Genomic DNA, 16,819 nt, shown 5'->3' with positions numbered 1-16,819 from the left:
GCGTCAGTTTTTAATTGTTTACCGTCGGACATGAAAAAATTGAACTCTAGACCCAGTTCTTTTTAAACAAAAAGTTATAAAACATTTTTATTTGTAATTTTTATTCATAAGTTTTTATTTGTTTTTAACCGTTGTCTTTTTAACATTTCTAAACTTTTTTTAAACTTTGTAAGTCATCTTTTAAAATTTTAATATCTTACAGGACCCCTAAGATAACAGTACTCCAAAGTACTGATGGGTAATCCTGTTAAAATATTTGTTTTATTTTTTTATTTTTTAAAAAGGATTTTAAAACAGCGAGAAAAAGGCGTGTCTGTTGATGAGTTAATGCTTTCCACCACAGTGGTTGAACAAATGTGACGATTGGCGTACAAAACTGTATAGCATTTGACGTGGCTGTATACAAATGCTAATATTGAGTGAATAGAGTGATACCATACTTGTCACTGGCTGCCTGCCCTTTTAAACTCTTCAGTTATTTCAGGCCACCAGACCCTTAATTATTTATTAATACCATGTATATGTCTTTTTCTTTTGTAAATATTTAGGGTGAATAAAGTTGTTGTTGTTGTTGTTGTTGTTTGAATTCAAAGTTTGAAATCATGTTTATCAAGTCATTTGCAGGTTGTTACCAAACTTTTTCCAAATGTTTTAACCCTTTTTTTTTGTCCAAAATCATTCTGCTACTCCTGAAAGAATTTGTTCATCCTTTTGTAAAAGAATTAAGTGCAGAGATGGAGGCGTGCCCATAGTTACGCCGGGGTTGTGTCCCCGGCGTCTGTGACGGCTCAGTCACTCGGGGGACTTTTGCAAAGATCAATCAGTGTTGATTATTGGAATTATAGGCACCTTCCAATAAGCAGAAAGGGTTTTGGGGGAGCAAATTCACGCATTACGTTTTCTGACAGATTATGTTAAGGGTTTCATCCAAGACTCCCGCCATAATTGTTTGCCGCAATTCTAGTTATCAGACGGTAACTTTTTTGACCAGCGTTTATTCTTTCATCAAAAAGGTATAATTATACTTTATCAGTTTTCAGTATCTTTAATTTTTGAAGAAAACTCAGCTTTTTTAATGAAATATCCGATTAGCGAACGTTGTTACTATACTTGCATCTATGCCAGAATCCGGCCGCTGGTAGTACGTTCTCTAAGGTACCAAAAAGGGCAGAATAGTAATTTCATTTCACGCAATAAATAGGAAAAGTAATAGCTGCTACATTTGTTGTAAACTGATTTGTTGGCTTGTCGTTGTTTGGTTTTGCTAGCTTGATTATTTCTTTCGATAAGGACCCTTCAATGTTACTTGTAAAAATCACATTAGTTATGCATAAATTAAATTTCTCATCTTTCATTGTAGTTCAAATATCGCAAAAAAAGACGAGGTTCCAATACTCCGATTCACGGTGACTTTTAGTATGTTATTCCTCAATATATGCAAAGTCGAATAAGGCATGTTTTATTTTTGTTGCAATTTGTTTTGGGTTAGACAACGAAATGGTCAAACGGTCTCTTGCTCACAGCGACCCTTTGTATTTTAAGAATTAGAAATTTCTGTCTACTCAATCTAATAGATTCCATCATATATCATAAGTCTCTTTCGTTCATACATTGTAGTTTTCCATTCTAACTGCACAGAAGTATTTTGCTTTTGTGTTTTACGCGGCGATTTCTTGTTAAGTTAAACTTGATTTCTGTTCGATCGGGCCAAACAGACAAAACGAACCGATCGTGCGATGGCATAAAAGCGATGTCACGCCATCGCTTAAATAATGGTTATTATAACGCGTATTAACGAGTAAATTGCACGAATTGAAAGTCACGATCTAAAATCAAGATGGCGGACAGCTTCGAAATGTGCCAGAAATAGTGGTCATCAATGCGCATGCCCAGCCGTGACGTTGTTCCTTTAAACTCAGCTGTGCACTGTTCCTTTTAGGTTACAGACAACATTCTTTTATATTTGAAACAGCAACATGTGAATTCCATAGAAAGCACTTTTAACTTGAAACAGCAATATATTGAAGTATGAATTAATATTGCAGAATTTGCTTTCAACTAAAAATACTTACTGCCTGGATAATTACATTGTCACGCCAAGTTCCTGGTGTTGACATTTGCTGGCAATGTAGTCTTGCCAACTATTGTCAGAAACGTTCTCAACATAAGATTCTGGATGATTATTCAAGTGCCTAATATCAGCAGCACGAATTTGAAAATTCAACTCTGCAGTTCCATACAATTGGTGTGAAACTGACCTAAAAAAACAGTCTCCACTCCCACCAACATCATAAGGCATTAAACTTATTAATGAAAGTCTCTCATTAAGAGATACCCAAGGCAAATTACAACTGTCATTTGCAGGAAGCATACCTCCTTTTCAATTTGAACTTTGGAAAATGTGACCAAAAGCGCTATTGTGACTGAAGTCAGACTTTGTTTGAAGCATGTCAATAGACCATTTGCATTATGACGTAAAAGCGCAAAGACTTCTGGTAGTTGTAGTTAAGTTCGCGGGAAAAAACCATTTCTGCCTTATGATTGGCTAAGGGCAGCCAAGCGCGAAGGTGGACATCCAGGACTTTTATTTTGATCTGAAGTTGAGCTGCAAAGTTTACGCTCTTGTCTATTTTGATCTGAAGTTGAGCTGCTTTTACGCTCTTGTCGCTTCGAAATTTGTTTATTCATTTATTTTTTCAGTTACCTGTCAAAATTTTAGAAAACAGGATGATAGCTTTGGAATGAAAAATGACTGAGTTCTGTGTTTTAACCAAGACAGACAAATGTTGTTCGTGTTCAAGTAAGTTTAATATGTACGTTGTGTGGCGGAGTTGACTTGGTAGAAATTCATTCATCACGGCCGACAACTTCGCTTTGTAATTAATTTCAGCCTAATATCACAGCTTCAAAACATCGCGCACTGAAAACAGATTGCTTGAAAGGACGATTCTAGGATATAACTAAATTTGTGTGGAATCAAGTGAAAGCAAGGCAAGCCATTGACTTTGTTCATCATCTAGCATCTATTTTTAGACGTTCAACAAACGATCGCTTCCATCGATCGCAGGTGAATTAATTCTTCACTGGAAAGCGTAGAAAATTTACCATATATCATGTTTGCTCGGCGGGACGGTCAGCTTAATTTATTTTTACAGTGAGACAGAGAAACGAGTCAAATAATTTTCCTCGTTCAATCGAGCTTCATCGATGAATCAATCATAAAGGATTTTCTAGTAGTTGATCAATCAAAACTACCCTGTGCGGGTGAATACAGATTATTTGTTTTTTATCTTAAAATTGTATTTCTGTTGTCGTCAAATTAGAACTGTAATTGCAATATTCTTTAACAAAGAAGTTTTCTTGTTTTTGTGTTGGAAATGTCAACTCGTCGAGTAGCAGTTGTGGTTTCAATCCAAGCGAGGGCCGTGCGAGCAAATATAATTTTATTTCTATAATCTTGTTGATGAACGATTACTTGTGAGACTCGAAAGGTGAGCCTCAACGATTTTTACGAGTATAGACATCATGTACTGTACTCCCCCATGTTTAGAAAGGGTAAAATATTGCGCCTTTGTATATTATTAATTGAAAATGCATGGCAAGCAAAAGTTTTAGGAATTTAATTCAATTACCGCGCGGACTCGAGTGAAGGAAACACTCGTTAAAACTTGAATTCACTACAAAACGCAACCCAGAAAATATACAATTTCTTGCATAACTTTTTTTCATTTTAACGGACTTGGTTTTATACTGAGAGGTTGCTTTTTGCGCTTTAAATGAAGCCACAGGGAAGTCTTCTTCGGTGAGAGTATTTTTCTTTGCCTCCGTCACGATTTTCTTGGGCAAGCAGGCTTGATGACGCTTCAAAATTTCCCGCGAACTTAACTACAACTACCAGAAGTCTTTGCGCTTTTACGTCATAATGCAAATGGTCTATTGATACCTCTTTCTGTTTACCAGTGCAATACTTGTATCTTTTTTCTCTTTCTGTTTGTTTATGAAAAAACATATATATTTACTGTAAAAATGTTCAGAGTTACACAAAATAAACCGTTTCTTGTAATTGCTACAAACATTTCTAATAAGTGAGGAGCTTGGGAAATTATGTTTCAGTATTCATTAAGAAATAAAAACGTTACTCTGGTTAAAAATTTTGTAGTAAAATGTTCGTAAAATATCTACAATGTCCCAACGTTTCGGCTTAAACTAAAGCCTTCATCAGGGGAAAGTGATAAGTGAATACAAAAAGCACGTTCTTATATAATATGCAAATCGAGAGCTAATGTTTGTCCCTAAAGGCTAAATTTAGAAATTCGTGCGGTAAATGCATGCCGTCATCGCGGTTTAGCGGATTATTACAAGTGTTAATTTCCCAAGCCTCCAGAATACGTCTTTTGCGCCAATTTGTGCTTGTACGTAAGATCTTTGACGATTCCCACGAGATAGTGTGGCCAGAATGAAAACAATGTTCCGCTAAAGCTGACTTGTGTGAGTGTTTGTTTTCAACTGCTTTTTGATGCTCTTTGAGTCGGGTGGAAAATTTTCGTTTCGTTTCTCCGATGTAGCTTTTGTCACAAACTTGGCAGGGAATTGAATAAATTGCGCCACGAGTCTGATCTTTTGGCAATGGATCTTTCGGTTTTGGAAACAAATTGCCGATGGTTTGGTGTGGTTTTAAAGCGACTTTGATATTATAATTGCTTAAAATTCGCTTGATTGGTTCCGTAGTACCCTTGATGTACGGCAGAATGCAGAAACCTTTTTTGTCATCCGGTGCAGTTGCAGGCGTTTGTTGAGAAGGTCGTTTCGGTTTGCTTACATCAATCACAAAGCGCTTAGGGTAGCCATTCGCCCTGAGTGCCGCAGTCACATGTTGCATTTCCTTTGACTGTTGATCAACAGAAGATGGAATAGTTTTTGCACGATCAGTCAAAGACTTGACCACAGCCCTTTTGTGAGCAGCCGGATGGTGGGAGTCAAACGAGAGATATCTTTCTGTGTGTGTCGGTTTGCGATAGACTTTAGTGGAGAGTTGGCCATCGTCTTGTCGACAGACAGTGACGTCAAGAAAGGATATTTTCCGTTCTGTTTCTCTTTCAACCGTAAATTGGATAGATGGCTCGATACTGTTCAAATGATTCTGTAAGGTTAGCACCAGGTTGGATTTAACAGCGGCACATACATCATCTACATATCGTTTCCAAAAACACGGCTGGGAAAGGGAGGTGGATAGTGCTCGTTTTTCAAGGTCCTCCATGACCAGATTTGCCATAACAGCTGACACTGGAGAGCCCATGGCGGTTCCGAAGATCTGTTGGTAGTGATTGTTGTTGTACTTGAAGTTTGTTGTCGACAAACAAAAATCCAACAGATCGACAATGTCATTAACAGGTATGGTGGATCTATCCTGCAAGGTGACATCATTGGAAAGCAAATCTTTAGCAACTTGAATGGCGAGTTCCACCGGAATGGATGTAAATAAAGAAACAACGTCAAACGACACCAGCTCTTCATCTTCTTTGAGTGAGACATTTTTCATCTGTTCACAAAATTCCACACTGTTCTTGACCGTGAAATCTGTGTTGCCCATCAGAGGACTCAGGATCTGCGCCAAATGTTTCGATAATATGTAAGTTGGAGAGTCTATGAACGAAACAATAGGTCTTAAGGGGAAACCAGGCTTATGAATCTTTGGTAGACCATAAAAGCGAGGAGGCAGTCCGTCAGAACTGCGAAGTTTCTTGTAAAGGCTGTCACTGATCTTGTTTTCTCGTTTAAGGTTGGCCAATTTTTCATTGAGCTTCCTCTCCGTTCGCTGTGTAGGGTCTTTATCTAACACCTTGTAAGTTCTTTGGTCATTGAGCATTTGCTGCACCTTGTCGTCGTAATCCTTGCGATCCATGACAACGGTACAGTTACCCTTATCCGCAGGGATAACGAGTCGGTCTTGGTCTTTACGGAGATTGTGTAAAGCTCTGAGCTCGGCTTGTGGCAAGTTTGGAGGTGGTACAGTGGCTGTACATACCTGTTAATGACATTGTCGATCTGTTGGATTTTTGTTTGTCGACAACAAACTTCAAGTACAACAACAATCACTACCAACAGATCTTCGGAACCGCCATGGGCTCTCCAGTGTCAGCTGTTATGGCAAATCTGGTCATGGAGGACCTTGAAAAACGAGCACTATCCACCTCCCTTTCCCAGCCGTGTTTTTGGAAACGATATGTAGATGATGTATGTGCCGCTGTTAAATCCAACCTGGTGCTAACCTTACAGAATCATTTGAACAGTATCGAGCCATCTATCCAATTTACGGTTGAAAGAGAAACAGAACGGAAAATATCCTTTCTTGACGTCACTGTCTGTCGACAAGACGATGGCCAACTCTCCACTAAAGTCTATCGCAAACCGACACACACAGAAAGATATCTCTCGTTTGACTCCCACCATCCGGCTGCTCACAAAAGGGCTGTGGTCAAGTCTTTGACTGATCGTGCAAAAACTATTCCATCTTCTGTTGATCAACAGTCAAAGGAAATGCAACATGTGACTGCGGCACTCAGGGCGAATGGCTACCCTAAGCGCTTTGTGATTGATGTAAGCAAACCGAAACGACCTTCTCAACAAACGCCTGCAACTGCACCGGATGACAAAAAAGGTTTCTGCATTCTGCCGTACATCAAGGGTACTACGGAACCAATCAAGCGAATTTTAAGCAATTATAATATCAAAGTCGCTTTAAAACCACACCAAACCATCGGCAATTTGTTTCCAAAACCGAAAGATCCATTGCCAAAAGATCAGACTCGTGGCGCAATTTATTCAATTCCCTGCCAAGTTTGTGACAAAAGCTACATCGGAGAAACGAAACGAAAATTTTCCACCCGACTCAAAGAGCATCAAAAAGCAGTTGAAAACAAACACTCACACAAGTCAGCTTTAGCGGAACATTGTTTTCATTCTGGCCACACTATCTCGTGGGAATCGTCAAAGATCTTACGTACAAGCACAAATTGGCGCAAAAGACGTATTCTGGAGGCTTGGGAAATTAACACTTGTAATAATCCGCTAAACCGCGATGACGGCATGCATTTACCGCACGAATTTCTAAATTTAGCCTTTAGGGACAAACATTAGCTCTCGATTTGCATATTATATAAGAACGTGCTTTTTGTATTCACTTATCACTTTCCCCTGATGAAGGCTTTAGTTTAAGCCGAAACGTTGGGACATTGTAGATATTTTACGAACATTTTACTACAAAATTTTTAACCAGAGTAACGTTTTTATTTCTTAATGAATCAACCACCTGGTTACAGGTCCATTTTTAATATGTTTCAGTAGTTTTTTAAGTCTAATTCTGTATTTCTTTCTTTTAAGCACTTTAGTAACTCTACGAACAGAAATTCGAGATGGTTCTCTGTCTCGTTTCCTGTTGCTTTTTGCAATTGCTTTTTTCACAGCCTGAGATTTCTCAGCATTTGTAGAGATCATAGCAACAGAACAACTCCTATCGCCATTCTTTCCAGCTACAACACGGACATCTCTTTCATATCTCTTTATAAGCTTACTATCATAATTATTGTGGGTATCATTTATCGAAGTCTGGACAGAACTCTGTGCACGACGTGATTTGATCACGTTATACAAAAGAATGCTTTTGGTGCCGCATTTACTCGACTGAACAATGGTTCGGTTGTATTCGATCGCTTCATCTGACTGAACATTGGTTCGGTTGTATTCGATCGCTTCATCTGCTCTGATGTCGTCTACACCGTGCAAATGTTAAACGCAAATGCGAGCCTCATCACTCGATAACGCCGTGTTCTGATCACAAGTAATGATCAAGTGGCTCAACAGCCGCCGAGCTACATAACTCGGAAAGTTTGTTATTTGATCACAAGCAATGATCAAGTGGCACAATGGCCGCTGAGCTATACAACTCAGAACATTTGCTTTTTGACCACAAGCAACGGTCAGTTTTGGTCGCAGTAGCGACCAAAGACGACAGAAGAGGCGATTCTTGTACGAGAACGAAAGTAAACAGTTTTACTAAGTACACAATCTAGCGACCAAACGAAATGTTCTAGCGAATTCGTGAAGCACGCGTGCAGAACAGCGACCAAAGACGACAAAAGGGACGATTCAATGCGAAAACGAGACTAAAATATCGTCGCACCTGAGTGAGTTTCCCGGCCGAGACTTGCCCCTGCAAAAATCTATCGGGGCGGCCAATTTGGAGTCCATACACCAGTGCGCGCATTACGGCTCGATTCATTCCGCATAACAGTGCACAAGCCTACCAACTCAAAAGACACAGGACGCAAAACAGAATTAGGCTTGCGCTCTCCTTCGTCGAACGCAATTAACCTCGTCCGTTCGGTCATTACAGGGGAATCTCAGACCTCGGCCTTGATGTATTGACCTCGCTATCGCTCGGTCAATACATCAAGGCCTCGGTCTGAGATTCCCCTGTAATGACCTCACCCTCGGTTAATAAGTAGTATTTAATATATTCATTATTCACACTTGTACTTGATTTGTAAGTAGTTCCGTGAATATCATCTGGGGTATGAAACCTAATAGCTTTAGTTTTTAGTTTTAGTTTATTTCATTTTTAAAGGGAAAAACATGGTCTTGTATTAACCAACAAATGCCAGAAGAAATAGCTATTGCGTTTAATTGAATGACCGTTGCACATAAATATTAACAATATTATGAATTTAATAGTTATATCTTTAAAAGTTATGAAAAGGACGAAAATGTAATCATCGACTTTACATGTTATGCGTCACAGCCAGAGCGAAAACCGTAACCAAGGTTTGTGTATGAACCACATCGCCTACATAACCTAAAATACATTTTTTCTTTTAGTTTTAAATGAAGACCCACCTCAAATTATGAAAAATCTTAGTTACCAAACGATGCGTGGCCATGACTAACGACTGATAAACAACATGGACATTTTCCTAGCCGCCCAGTCATGCTTTACACCATACTGAAGAGGCGTCGTTGCATTTCAACGGTTTAGGCGGGAAACAGGTAGTCTCACAACGCCAAGCGCACCTTGCGCGACCGCACAAGATCAAGGCTGGCTCAGGACTGGTTAAAGCCCGACACACTGAGCTACTTACACAGCGATTTAATTCCCTCTAGACATGCGCAAGGAGGAAAATGTTCCACAAATTCCAGCATTAGTTTCCACCGTCTACAAATAAGCCGGGGATTTTGGGGAGTACAACTTAAGAAGATGCATTTAAAGGTACAGAAAACGTGGATATCAATTTAGACAGTAACACGCGAGTGTGGCAGAGTGTCCATTGAATTTAGACTAAATGAGCTCACGGAGTTACAATTAGACATTCTTGACTCCCCTTTTTAATCATCCATTACAGAAAGGTTATTTTAAAGAAGAACCTCTTAAAACTACTCCAATTACGTTTCGGAAGCGAGATGCAGCTCAGCTCAGTCATAGGAGGGACCGGAAATACATCTTACGTAGTTTACTTAGCGGCCATGAGATTCTGTGTTCCTGTTTCAAAGATGTTCAAGGACAGACGTTTACAGGGGGCGATTACAGAAGCCTTTTCACTTATCATGCGCCAATAAATAATAAAAAAAAAACGTTAAGATGAGACTCATGTCATTGACATTTTCCGTTCTTTCATTGGTCTTCATTTAGTACAACTTTTCTTTGCGACCACCTAACCTTGGTGTAACTGCGTGGAAGTGTGGCAGCATAATTTAAGAATGACTAAAAAAGGACGGATTCTTGATGCCATTTCCTCTGGTTGTGAATGTTGCAGTATATATATATATATATATATATGGCGAATAACGAACATCTTCTAAATGGGAAATTGTTATTGTTCGAGTAAGCGCGTACAATACGGAACTCCCATGTGCGACAAAAAATGTTACGCAACTAACAATTATCACTGGATCGCATTTGCTGTACGATATCGAAGTGAAAAGATTTAGCTTAAATTAAAACAGCAAAATATAATTGCTATTGATATCTGGCAACGGTAATTGTAAGGTAAAGTCCGCTTCAAGCCAAATGATGTTGAAGTTCGCGGAACTGTCATCTGCGACAGTACGTGAAATAACCAGGGTCAGAACCTTCAGTGCGCTACAAGTAACTTCCGGTTACGCCTGCGGTATTTATCTTCCGCATAATTTCCCGCGGATTTAAAGGCGATGATGGGTTTACTAATTGCTTTTAAAGTGGACGTTTTTTTTCAGCTTGGGGTTAAACTGTTCGATCAGAGCGTGTTATCGTGAGGGAATTAGCCAGCAAGATACAAGAAGTCATTTGTCGTCCTTTTTAATCCCTTGGCGATCATGCTTTAACTGATTCTTTTGCTCGTGACGCACCCTACTCCCGTCACGCGGGAATTCTGTTTTCACTGTCTGAAAACAGACGGTGTTTTTTTTTTTCATAGACAGTGATAGCTAAGTGTAAATCATAACGTTCTGTCGTTTCAGTGAACGTTCTGTTATGTTTGTCGGTAATACGTTCCGTGACTTCAGAGCCAGGCGGTGTGTAATGTTATGCCTTCCTGTTTATGATAACAACACCCAACTGTGGTCATGTCAAGGGAACTCTGACAGATGTTCTGCTCATCACGTAGCTGTTTACCCAGCGGATATTCCATAAATGGACTTCGATATCCGCAATAAAAAGAGTTGCTGGACAGTTCTAGCTCTAAGAGTTGAGTAGAAGCCGAGTTCTGAAGTTTGAGCAGTGCGTGAGAAAAGTCTCCAAAATTTTAGCTATGCAGATATTAAAAAAGAGCAAGAAACCCGCCAAGCGTGGTACAGTCATCCTACATCAGTTCGCTCCAACTGATTTATCAGTGAACGGTTCTCCGCCATGTTTGAAGTTGGAAACTTTTCTTCGGATGGCAAAGATCCCGTACGAAAATGATTATCGTTTAAAGTTTTCCAAGAAGGGGAAAATGCCGTGGATCGAGTTCAATGGCCAAGAAATCGCTGATTCTAACTTCTGTATCCAGTTTCTGAAGAAAGAATTCCAAGTGGATATTGACTGTCATTTGAGCGCCACAAAAAAAGCCATTGCTCACAGCATTCGCACCATGTTGGAGGAAAACACTTATTGGTAGGTGAATATACAGTAATTTCCCGAATTATCCCGCGGGTTGCCGGGTACACACAGCCGCCCCAACTATTATTGGAGGTACCGGCTTTTATGTGTTGGCCGTCATTTGTTTAAAACTAATGTTATATAACTGATTCTTATCGATCAATAAGTAGTACTAATCTGACTTCTAGTCTGTTTATGCAAGTGAAGAAATTTAGCGTCACGCACTCTACTCTACGCGCAACTTGGAACTAAATTATCCTCGACTTGTTAAAAGAAGTTTTCACTAAAGACGTCTCAGTAGCAATATTCTTTCTTCTCAGTTCAGCTCGTTGTCTTCATGTAACTGAAATGCTGTCACGAAACACGGGAAATGAGGTCATACGTGAACAATGACATCATTTCCGGCCTTTTTAGACCCGTCATTTATGTATACTTCTATAGTGGAGATTTTTCTGCACTTTTGTTCAAAATAACGTAGAAAAGTTTCTTTGAAATCTTCAGTCACATGTAAAGTTGAATGTTGATAAGGTTCAATGGTTGTTGGCATTGCTTTGCTAGTGATCGATGATTCTCTCTGAATTACCTTTCTGTTTTAACTTTCGTTCACAGGGCCCTTGTTTACTGCCGCTGGTTGTCTGACTATGGAGCGGGCATACGGAAGAAGTTGTTCGCAAAACTGTTTGGCCATCTTTTCTTTCCACTAAAACATCTGGTGGTGTACCGCATAAAGCGTAAGATCAGAAGGGATCTATCGTCCCAAGGAATTGGCCGACACTCGGAGCAAGATCTGTATGGAATAGCCGAGAGAGATTTGCTTGCGGTATCGGAAATTTTAGGCCAGAAGAAATTCCTGTTTGGAGAGAAGCCTAGTCTAGCAGACGTTTCACTGTTTGCTTTCATCGCTGCATCTGCCTGGGATTGTCCAGAAAGTCCATTTGATGAACTCATAAAGTCCAAAGCTAAAAATCTTAATGAGCACGCTCGCAGAATGAAGGAACTCTATTACCCAGACTGGAACAAATTAATTTCGAAGAAATATAAATCTTGATACCGTTATTGACGTCTTTTCATTCATGCTTCGGTAAACAGATGCAAATTATTTATTTTAGTTTATTTATTCATATATCTAATGATAAACTGATTTAAAGATGTTTATATATTTATTATGCACAAAGGTGATATCAAACATTAAAAAAAATGCATATGCACGTCTTTCTCTCCTATTACTTTTATAATTTCTCTCCCATTACTTTAATAGCTAATTTTTTAATGTTTTGAAATACAGTAGGCCACAGCTTTTTATTAAACGTATGTTTTGTATCGGGTTCAACTACCAAAAGGCCTAATTTTAGGCTACAGGTGAGTCCCCAACGTCCACTCCTAGATTCCCCTTCATGTTTATCGATGTGTCAAAAGCAGACTTAGCGGTTCCGAAATTAGCCCTGACTTGTCTATTTACCAAGCCCGCGTAGCCGAGTGGTTTCGGGCGATAGTATTGTTATCCGGTGGTCTCGGGCTCAAACTCTAAACCCCGCCACCTGCTAGCCTGCGTAGCAGGCGTCTGAGTACGTTTTACGTTTTTCATGGTGTGTTTAAAAGAGTGGAAGAACTTGACTTAATTGCCGTTTAGGTTTAATTTCTTACCCAGGATTCAGGATATATCGGGAATCGTTTTTACAAGCACAATAAGCACATCTTTTTGTCCTGACCTTTCTGCTTGTACACTACCTATTGTGCAAAGTATGTTCGGCGGATGTCCGAACATTCGTAGTTTGTTTACCTCAAGAGTCACAAGACACTTCGAAACACTACATGATGTGGTGAATTGTTCTGTTGTTGCGTGACAAGTACGTGCGAACATTCCTCCCGAGTCCCGACTCTACGCGTGCTCATAAATCGTAACAAGTAACCATGAAGATTTCAACTTCTGTTCTGTATTCTGGCATCGCTGCTGTTGCATTTCTTGTTATCTATCTCCTCGTGAAGAGATTTCAAAGGAGAAAAAGAGCAAGAGACCCGCCAAGCCTGGTACAGTTGTCTTACATCAGCCCGGTCCATCCGATGTGGTCCTGAGCGCTAGTCCGCCATGTTTAAAGTTGGAAACTTTCCTTCGAATGACAAAGATCCCGTACGAAAATGAGTATGGCTTCAAGGTTAATTCTAAGAAGGGAAAAAAAGCCGTGGATCGCGTTCAACGGGCAAGAAATCGCTTAGTTCAAATTTCTGCATTGAGTTTTTGAAGAAAGAATTCCAAGTGGATATCGATTCTTATTTGAGTGCCACAGAAAAAGCCATTGCTCACAGCATTCGTACAATGTTGGAAGAAAATACTTATTGGTAAGTGTACTCATCTCATATTAGCTGTTGTATTGCTAGTTATGTTGTTTTAGGTTTCGTGCATGGTTCCAGAATTAATTAGCCCTTTCAATGACTGTCACGCAGCAGCACAGACCATGACAAGGGTCAATTTCGATAGGCAGTACAGTTCGAGATTTATTTATTTCTTCCTGATGGCTTAAGCCGGAAAGAAAGACTTTGCTTTTTTGCGTACCATATGGAAAGATATGACCCAACTAAAGCAGTGCAGGTGAAATGTTTCATTAAGTGAGAGGAGCTTTACATAAATTAGCCATGCATGAAAGCGATTAAAGTTAATTATGCGCCTTCTCAGGCTTCACTGTTTTCTTAGCCTGCGTCGCAGACGTAACCTAACCCCGGCCAGTAATAAATCAGGATTAAGTTTCGTCTGCGGCGCAGGCTATGTTTTCTTGGCTGTACGATTATTATGGTACGCGCACAACTTACTACAGTATCCAGTAGTTAAAACATTAATTTACAGTTTTCTTGTTTCGTGAGCGCCGCACGTTCTATTGCTGATCTCATTAAGAAGAAAGTTAACGCACAATTTCGCTTTAAAAGGCACAAGCAGGTCGTGAACACATGAAGATGACAAAACCTGTGCCCCCCCCCCCCCCCCCCCATGGACCGGTTCCAGACCTCTATTTTTGCTACCCCATAACTAGTAATAAACAATAACAATTGTAAATGTCCGTTTTTGTCGCTGTTGTCAGTGAAAAGGATCGCTGCGGAGGCATCCACAGGTTTTAGTAATAGGAGTTTGTTGTGAACAGTTTTGAAATAGGAAACTTTTAAAAACATCATCGTTTGACTAAAGGGGTATTCAAAATCGCCGATCCGTCTTAATTTATTAACGGAATCCGTCGATCCGTCAAAAATGGTCTAACTTTCGAATCCAAATTTTATTTGTCGCTATTTGTTTTGGCGATTTTTGTCTTCGCATATTGATTGTGGCGACTTTGACATTGTTTGTGAGTTTTAAAGGTTGTAGTACATTGTCATTATTTCCACATGTTGGGGTATGTCGACAGTTCATTACTAGATTGTATTCCAGGTTTTAAAATTATCCCTGTTTGTTACTGTTACGTTAGGCTAAACAAATTTCGTTAGATTTAGCACATTAACGGGACTTTATGAAAGATTGCCAGTTAAGTTGAAAATTAATTAAATGTGTTAATCGATTGTCTGATTGATTGATTGACTGACTGATTCGTCGATTGATTGATTGATTGATAATAATAATAATTGATTGAGTGGCTGATGAATTTCGCGATTAACTGACTGATTAATTAGTTGATTGATTGAATGATTGGGTGTTCGTTTCCTTGATTCATTAATTGATTGACTGTCTGATTGATTGATTGATTGATTGATTGATTGATTGATTAATTTTACTACACATAACACAAGAAATAAAGAACAGAAATTATGGATTAATAGGTTACCAATTGAAGCTTCTTGTTGTTAGGGAGATCAGTGTTTGATAAAAACACACCTACTCAAGTGTTTTATAAAACAGCGGTTTGTAACTGACCTTTAAAAAATATGTTAAAAAACGTATAAAAACTGAATTTTCGCTAGCTCTCTGCTACCTTCATCAGAGTTGAATCGGTTCTGTTTATGCATAATAAGATTTTTATAAGCCGCCGATCTCTAGGGATGCCCCCAATGTTAAATATATTTGCGGAAAATGTACATGCTCCTTCACACAGTTAATGTCCCTGATAGAATGTAGAGCTTCCAGGAAAAGGTGTTGTCGCCTATTGTTCACATTTCTCTCTAAAATTTTCACGTAATTGGGATGAATGTCATGGGCTGTTGTTTCCGCGTGAAATCTTATTGCGCTTTCGTTGTTTGAACTTTTGTCAGGCTAATATGTTGTGCGCCGCGTGAAGCTTCTTCTTTCAAAATATTTTTGTATGTTATGTCTCAAATTAAAAAGACAACCAAGTTATTGGCAATAAAAAGCAAACAAAAACAAAAACAAAAACAAAAAAATAATGCAGAACCTTATAGTAAGAAGACGTCATTTTGATTTTTAACCAGAAAAATGGACATGATAAAATTGCACTGTCAACGCCTGTAATGTTTAAGTCATAACGCATTGGAAATTAGTCACCTTTACCTGATGATAAAAACACCCTTAAAGTTTAATGAACGTCTCTATAGAACGGCCACCATAGCAAAGGTGGCCATTGTAGTTTGGAGGTTTCAATTTGGTTTGGACGAAAAATCCTTGTCTCTGTGGGGATGTGGCCGATATAGCTATAGAGAGTTGGGCGTTATTAGAGGCTCCACTGTTATCTATTTGCAATCCATGAATTCAGGCTTTTTGAAAATTTGTGGTATTTCTTGGGTTTTCTTACTAATACAGATCGTTGTTACATAATATTAATTAGCAGTATCTACGGGAATATTCGGAATACATGCACGGAAAATCTCCGGAAATGTTCGTGAAAAGCTCAGGCCATTTTCGGTGTTCACTGTAATAATTTTTCTGGGTTATTGTGGTCATTCTATGGTTTCCGTATGAAGTACTACCCTGGGTGCCAGAGGCTTTTCATGCGCGGTTTCCGGTTCCTCCGCGCTTAAAAATCCTCTAATACCCAGGGTAATGGAGTACCTGCAGACAGCTTTTCTAGCCTAAAAGTACATGTATTGTGCATTTACGACTCTGATCTCGATCAAAACAAACTATACTCTTTTGTTTTTCTTTCTGTTCGCAGGACCATGATTTACTACCGTTGGTGTTCAGACTATGCACCGGTTCTTAGAGAGAGGTGGTTTGGCCATCTCGCCTTTCCAGTCAAATATCTGGTATTTCATATGATACAAAGGAGCTGCAGAAAAAATATGTGGGGCCACGGCATTGGTCGGCACTCGGAGCAAGAAGTGTATGGAATAGGTGAGAAAGATTTGCTTGCGGTGTCGGAAATTTTGGGCCAGAAGAAATTCCTGTTTGGAGAGAAGCCTTGTCTAACTGACGCAGCACTGTTTGCTTTCATCGCTGCGTTTATCTGGGATATGGGTCCTGAGTGTCCTTTGGGTTTGCTAACTCAGACTAAAGCACAGAATCTTGAAAGGCACGCCAAAAGAATGAAGGAACTGTACTATCCAGACTGGGATGAAATCATTTCAAATAAACATAAATCTGGTTGAAGACGGGGCCTGTTTACTTTCTCAGACTTACAAAAATACTTTCTTACAGAAATACTTCCAACATTAATGAGTGTTCATCTGGCACCTAGTAGTTATTTAATATTTAATAGTACTTATTTCCTTTATTTAGCTTTTATATATTTTGCTATAGAATGTTTGTGTTAGCTATAAACGTTTTCCATTAGGGACGGTTCA

The 16,819-nt window shown here is 39.2% G+C and overlaps 2 protein-coding genes and 1 pseudogene across 3 annotated transcripts; 2 read left to right on the top strand and 1 right to left on the bottom strand.

The window, feature by feature from the left end:
- Positions 1-2,091: 2,091 nt before the first annotated feature.
- LOC144664924 (uncharacterized) lies at positions 2,092-5,902 on the bottom strand. The gene is made up of 2 exons (XM_078526123.1): positions 5,183-5,902; positions 2,092-2,172 (listed from the first exon to the last, which is right to left on the bottom strand). The coding sequence occupies exons 1-2, from the start codon at positions 5,900-5,902 to the stop codon at positions 2,092-2,094; spliced, it is 801 nt and encodes a 266-aa protein (XP_078382249.1).
- A 4,558-nt stretch (positions 5,903-10,460) lies between these two features.
- On the top strand, positions 10,461-12,295 carry LOC144665775 (failed axon connections homolog). The gene is made up of 2 exons (XM_078527069.1): positions 10,461-11,122; positions 11,717-12,295. The coding sequence occupies exons 1-2, from the start codon at positions 10,779-10,781 to the stop codon at positions 12,153-12,155; spliced, it is 783 nt and encodes a 260-aa protein (XP_078383195.1). The 5' UTR covers positions 10,461-10,778; the 3' UTR covers positions 12,156-12,295.
- Positions 12,296-13,002: 707 nt separating this feature from the next.
- Positions 13,003-16,819, top strand: LOC144664923 (failed axon connections homolog; annotated as a pseudogene). The gene is made up of 2 exons (XR_013572878.1): positions 13,003-13,444; positions 16,192-16,819. The product of XR_013572878.1 is annotated as a failed axon connections homolog (transcript).

Source organism: Oculina patagonica, chromosome 9 (genome assembly GCF_052425735.1).
Source record: "Oculina patagonica isolate OP01 chromosome 9, crgOcupat, whole genome shotgun sequence".
In the NCBI taxonomy this organism is placed as follows: domain Eukaryota; kingdom Metazoa; phylum Cnidaria; class Anthozoa; order Scleractinia; family Oculinidae; genus Oculina; species Oculina patagonica.
The sequence above is the reverse complement of the archived record's forward strand: the minus strand, read 5'-3'. Positions and strand labels throughout refer to the sequence as shown.

Coding starts and splice junctions, on each gene's coding strand:
- LOC144665775 (XM_078527069.1), top strand. CDS start 10,779: ATGCAGATATTAAAAAAGAGCAAGAAACCCGCCAAGCGTGGTACAGTC. Junction 11,123..11,716: donor TTGGAGGAAAACACTTATTG/GTAGGTGAATAT, acceptor TTTCGTTCACAG/GGCCCTTGTTTACTGCCGCT.
- LOC144664924 (XM_078526123.1), bottom strand. CDS start 5,902: ATGGATCGCAAGGATTACGACGACAAGGTGCAGCAAATGCTCAATGAC. Junction 2,173..5,182: donor GGAAACGATATGTAGATGAT/GTATGTGCCGCT, acceptor ATAATCATCCAG/AATCTTATGTTGAGAACGTT.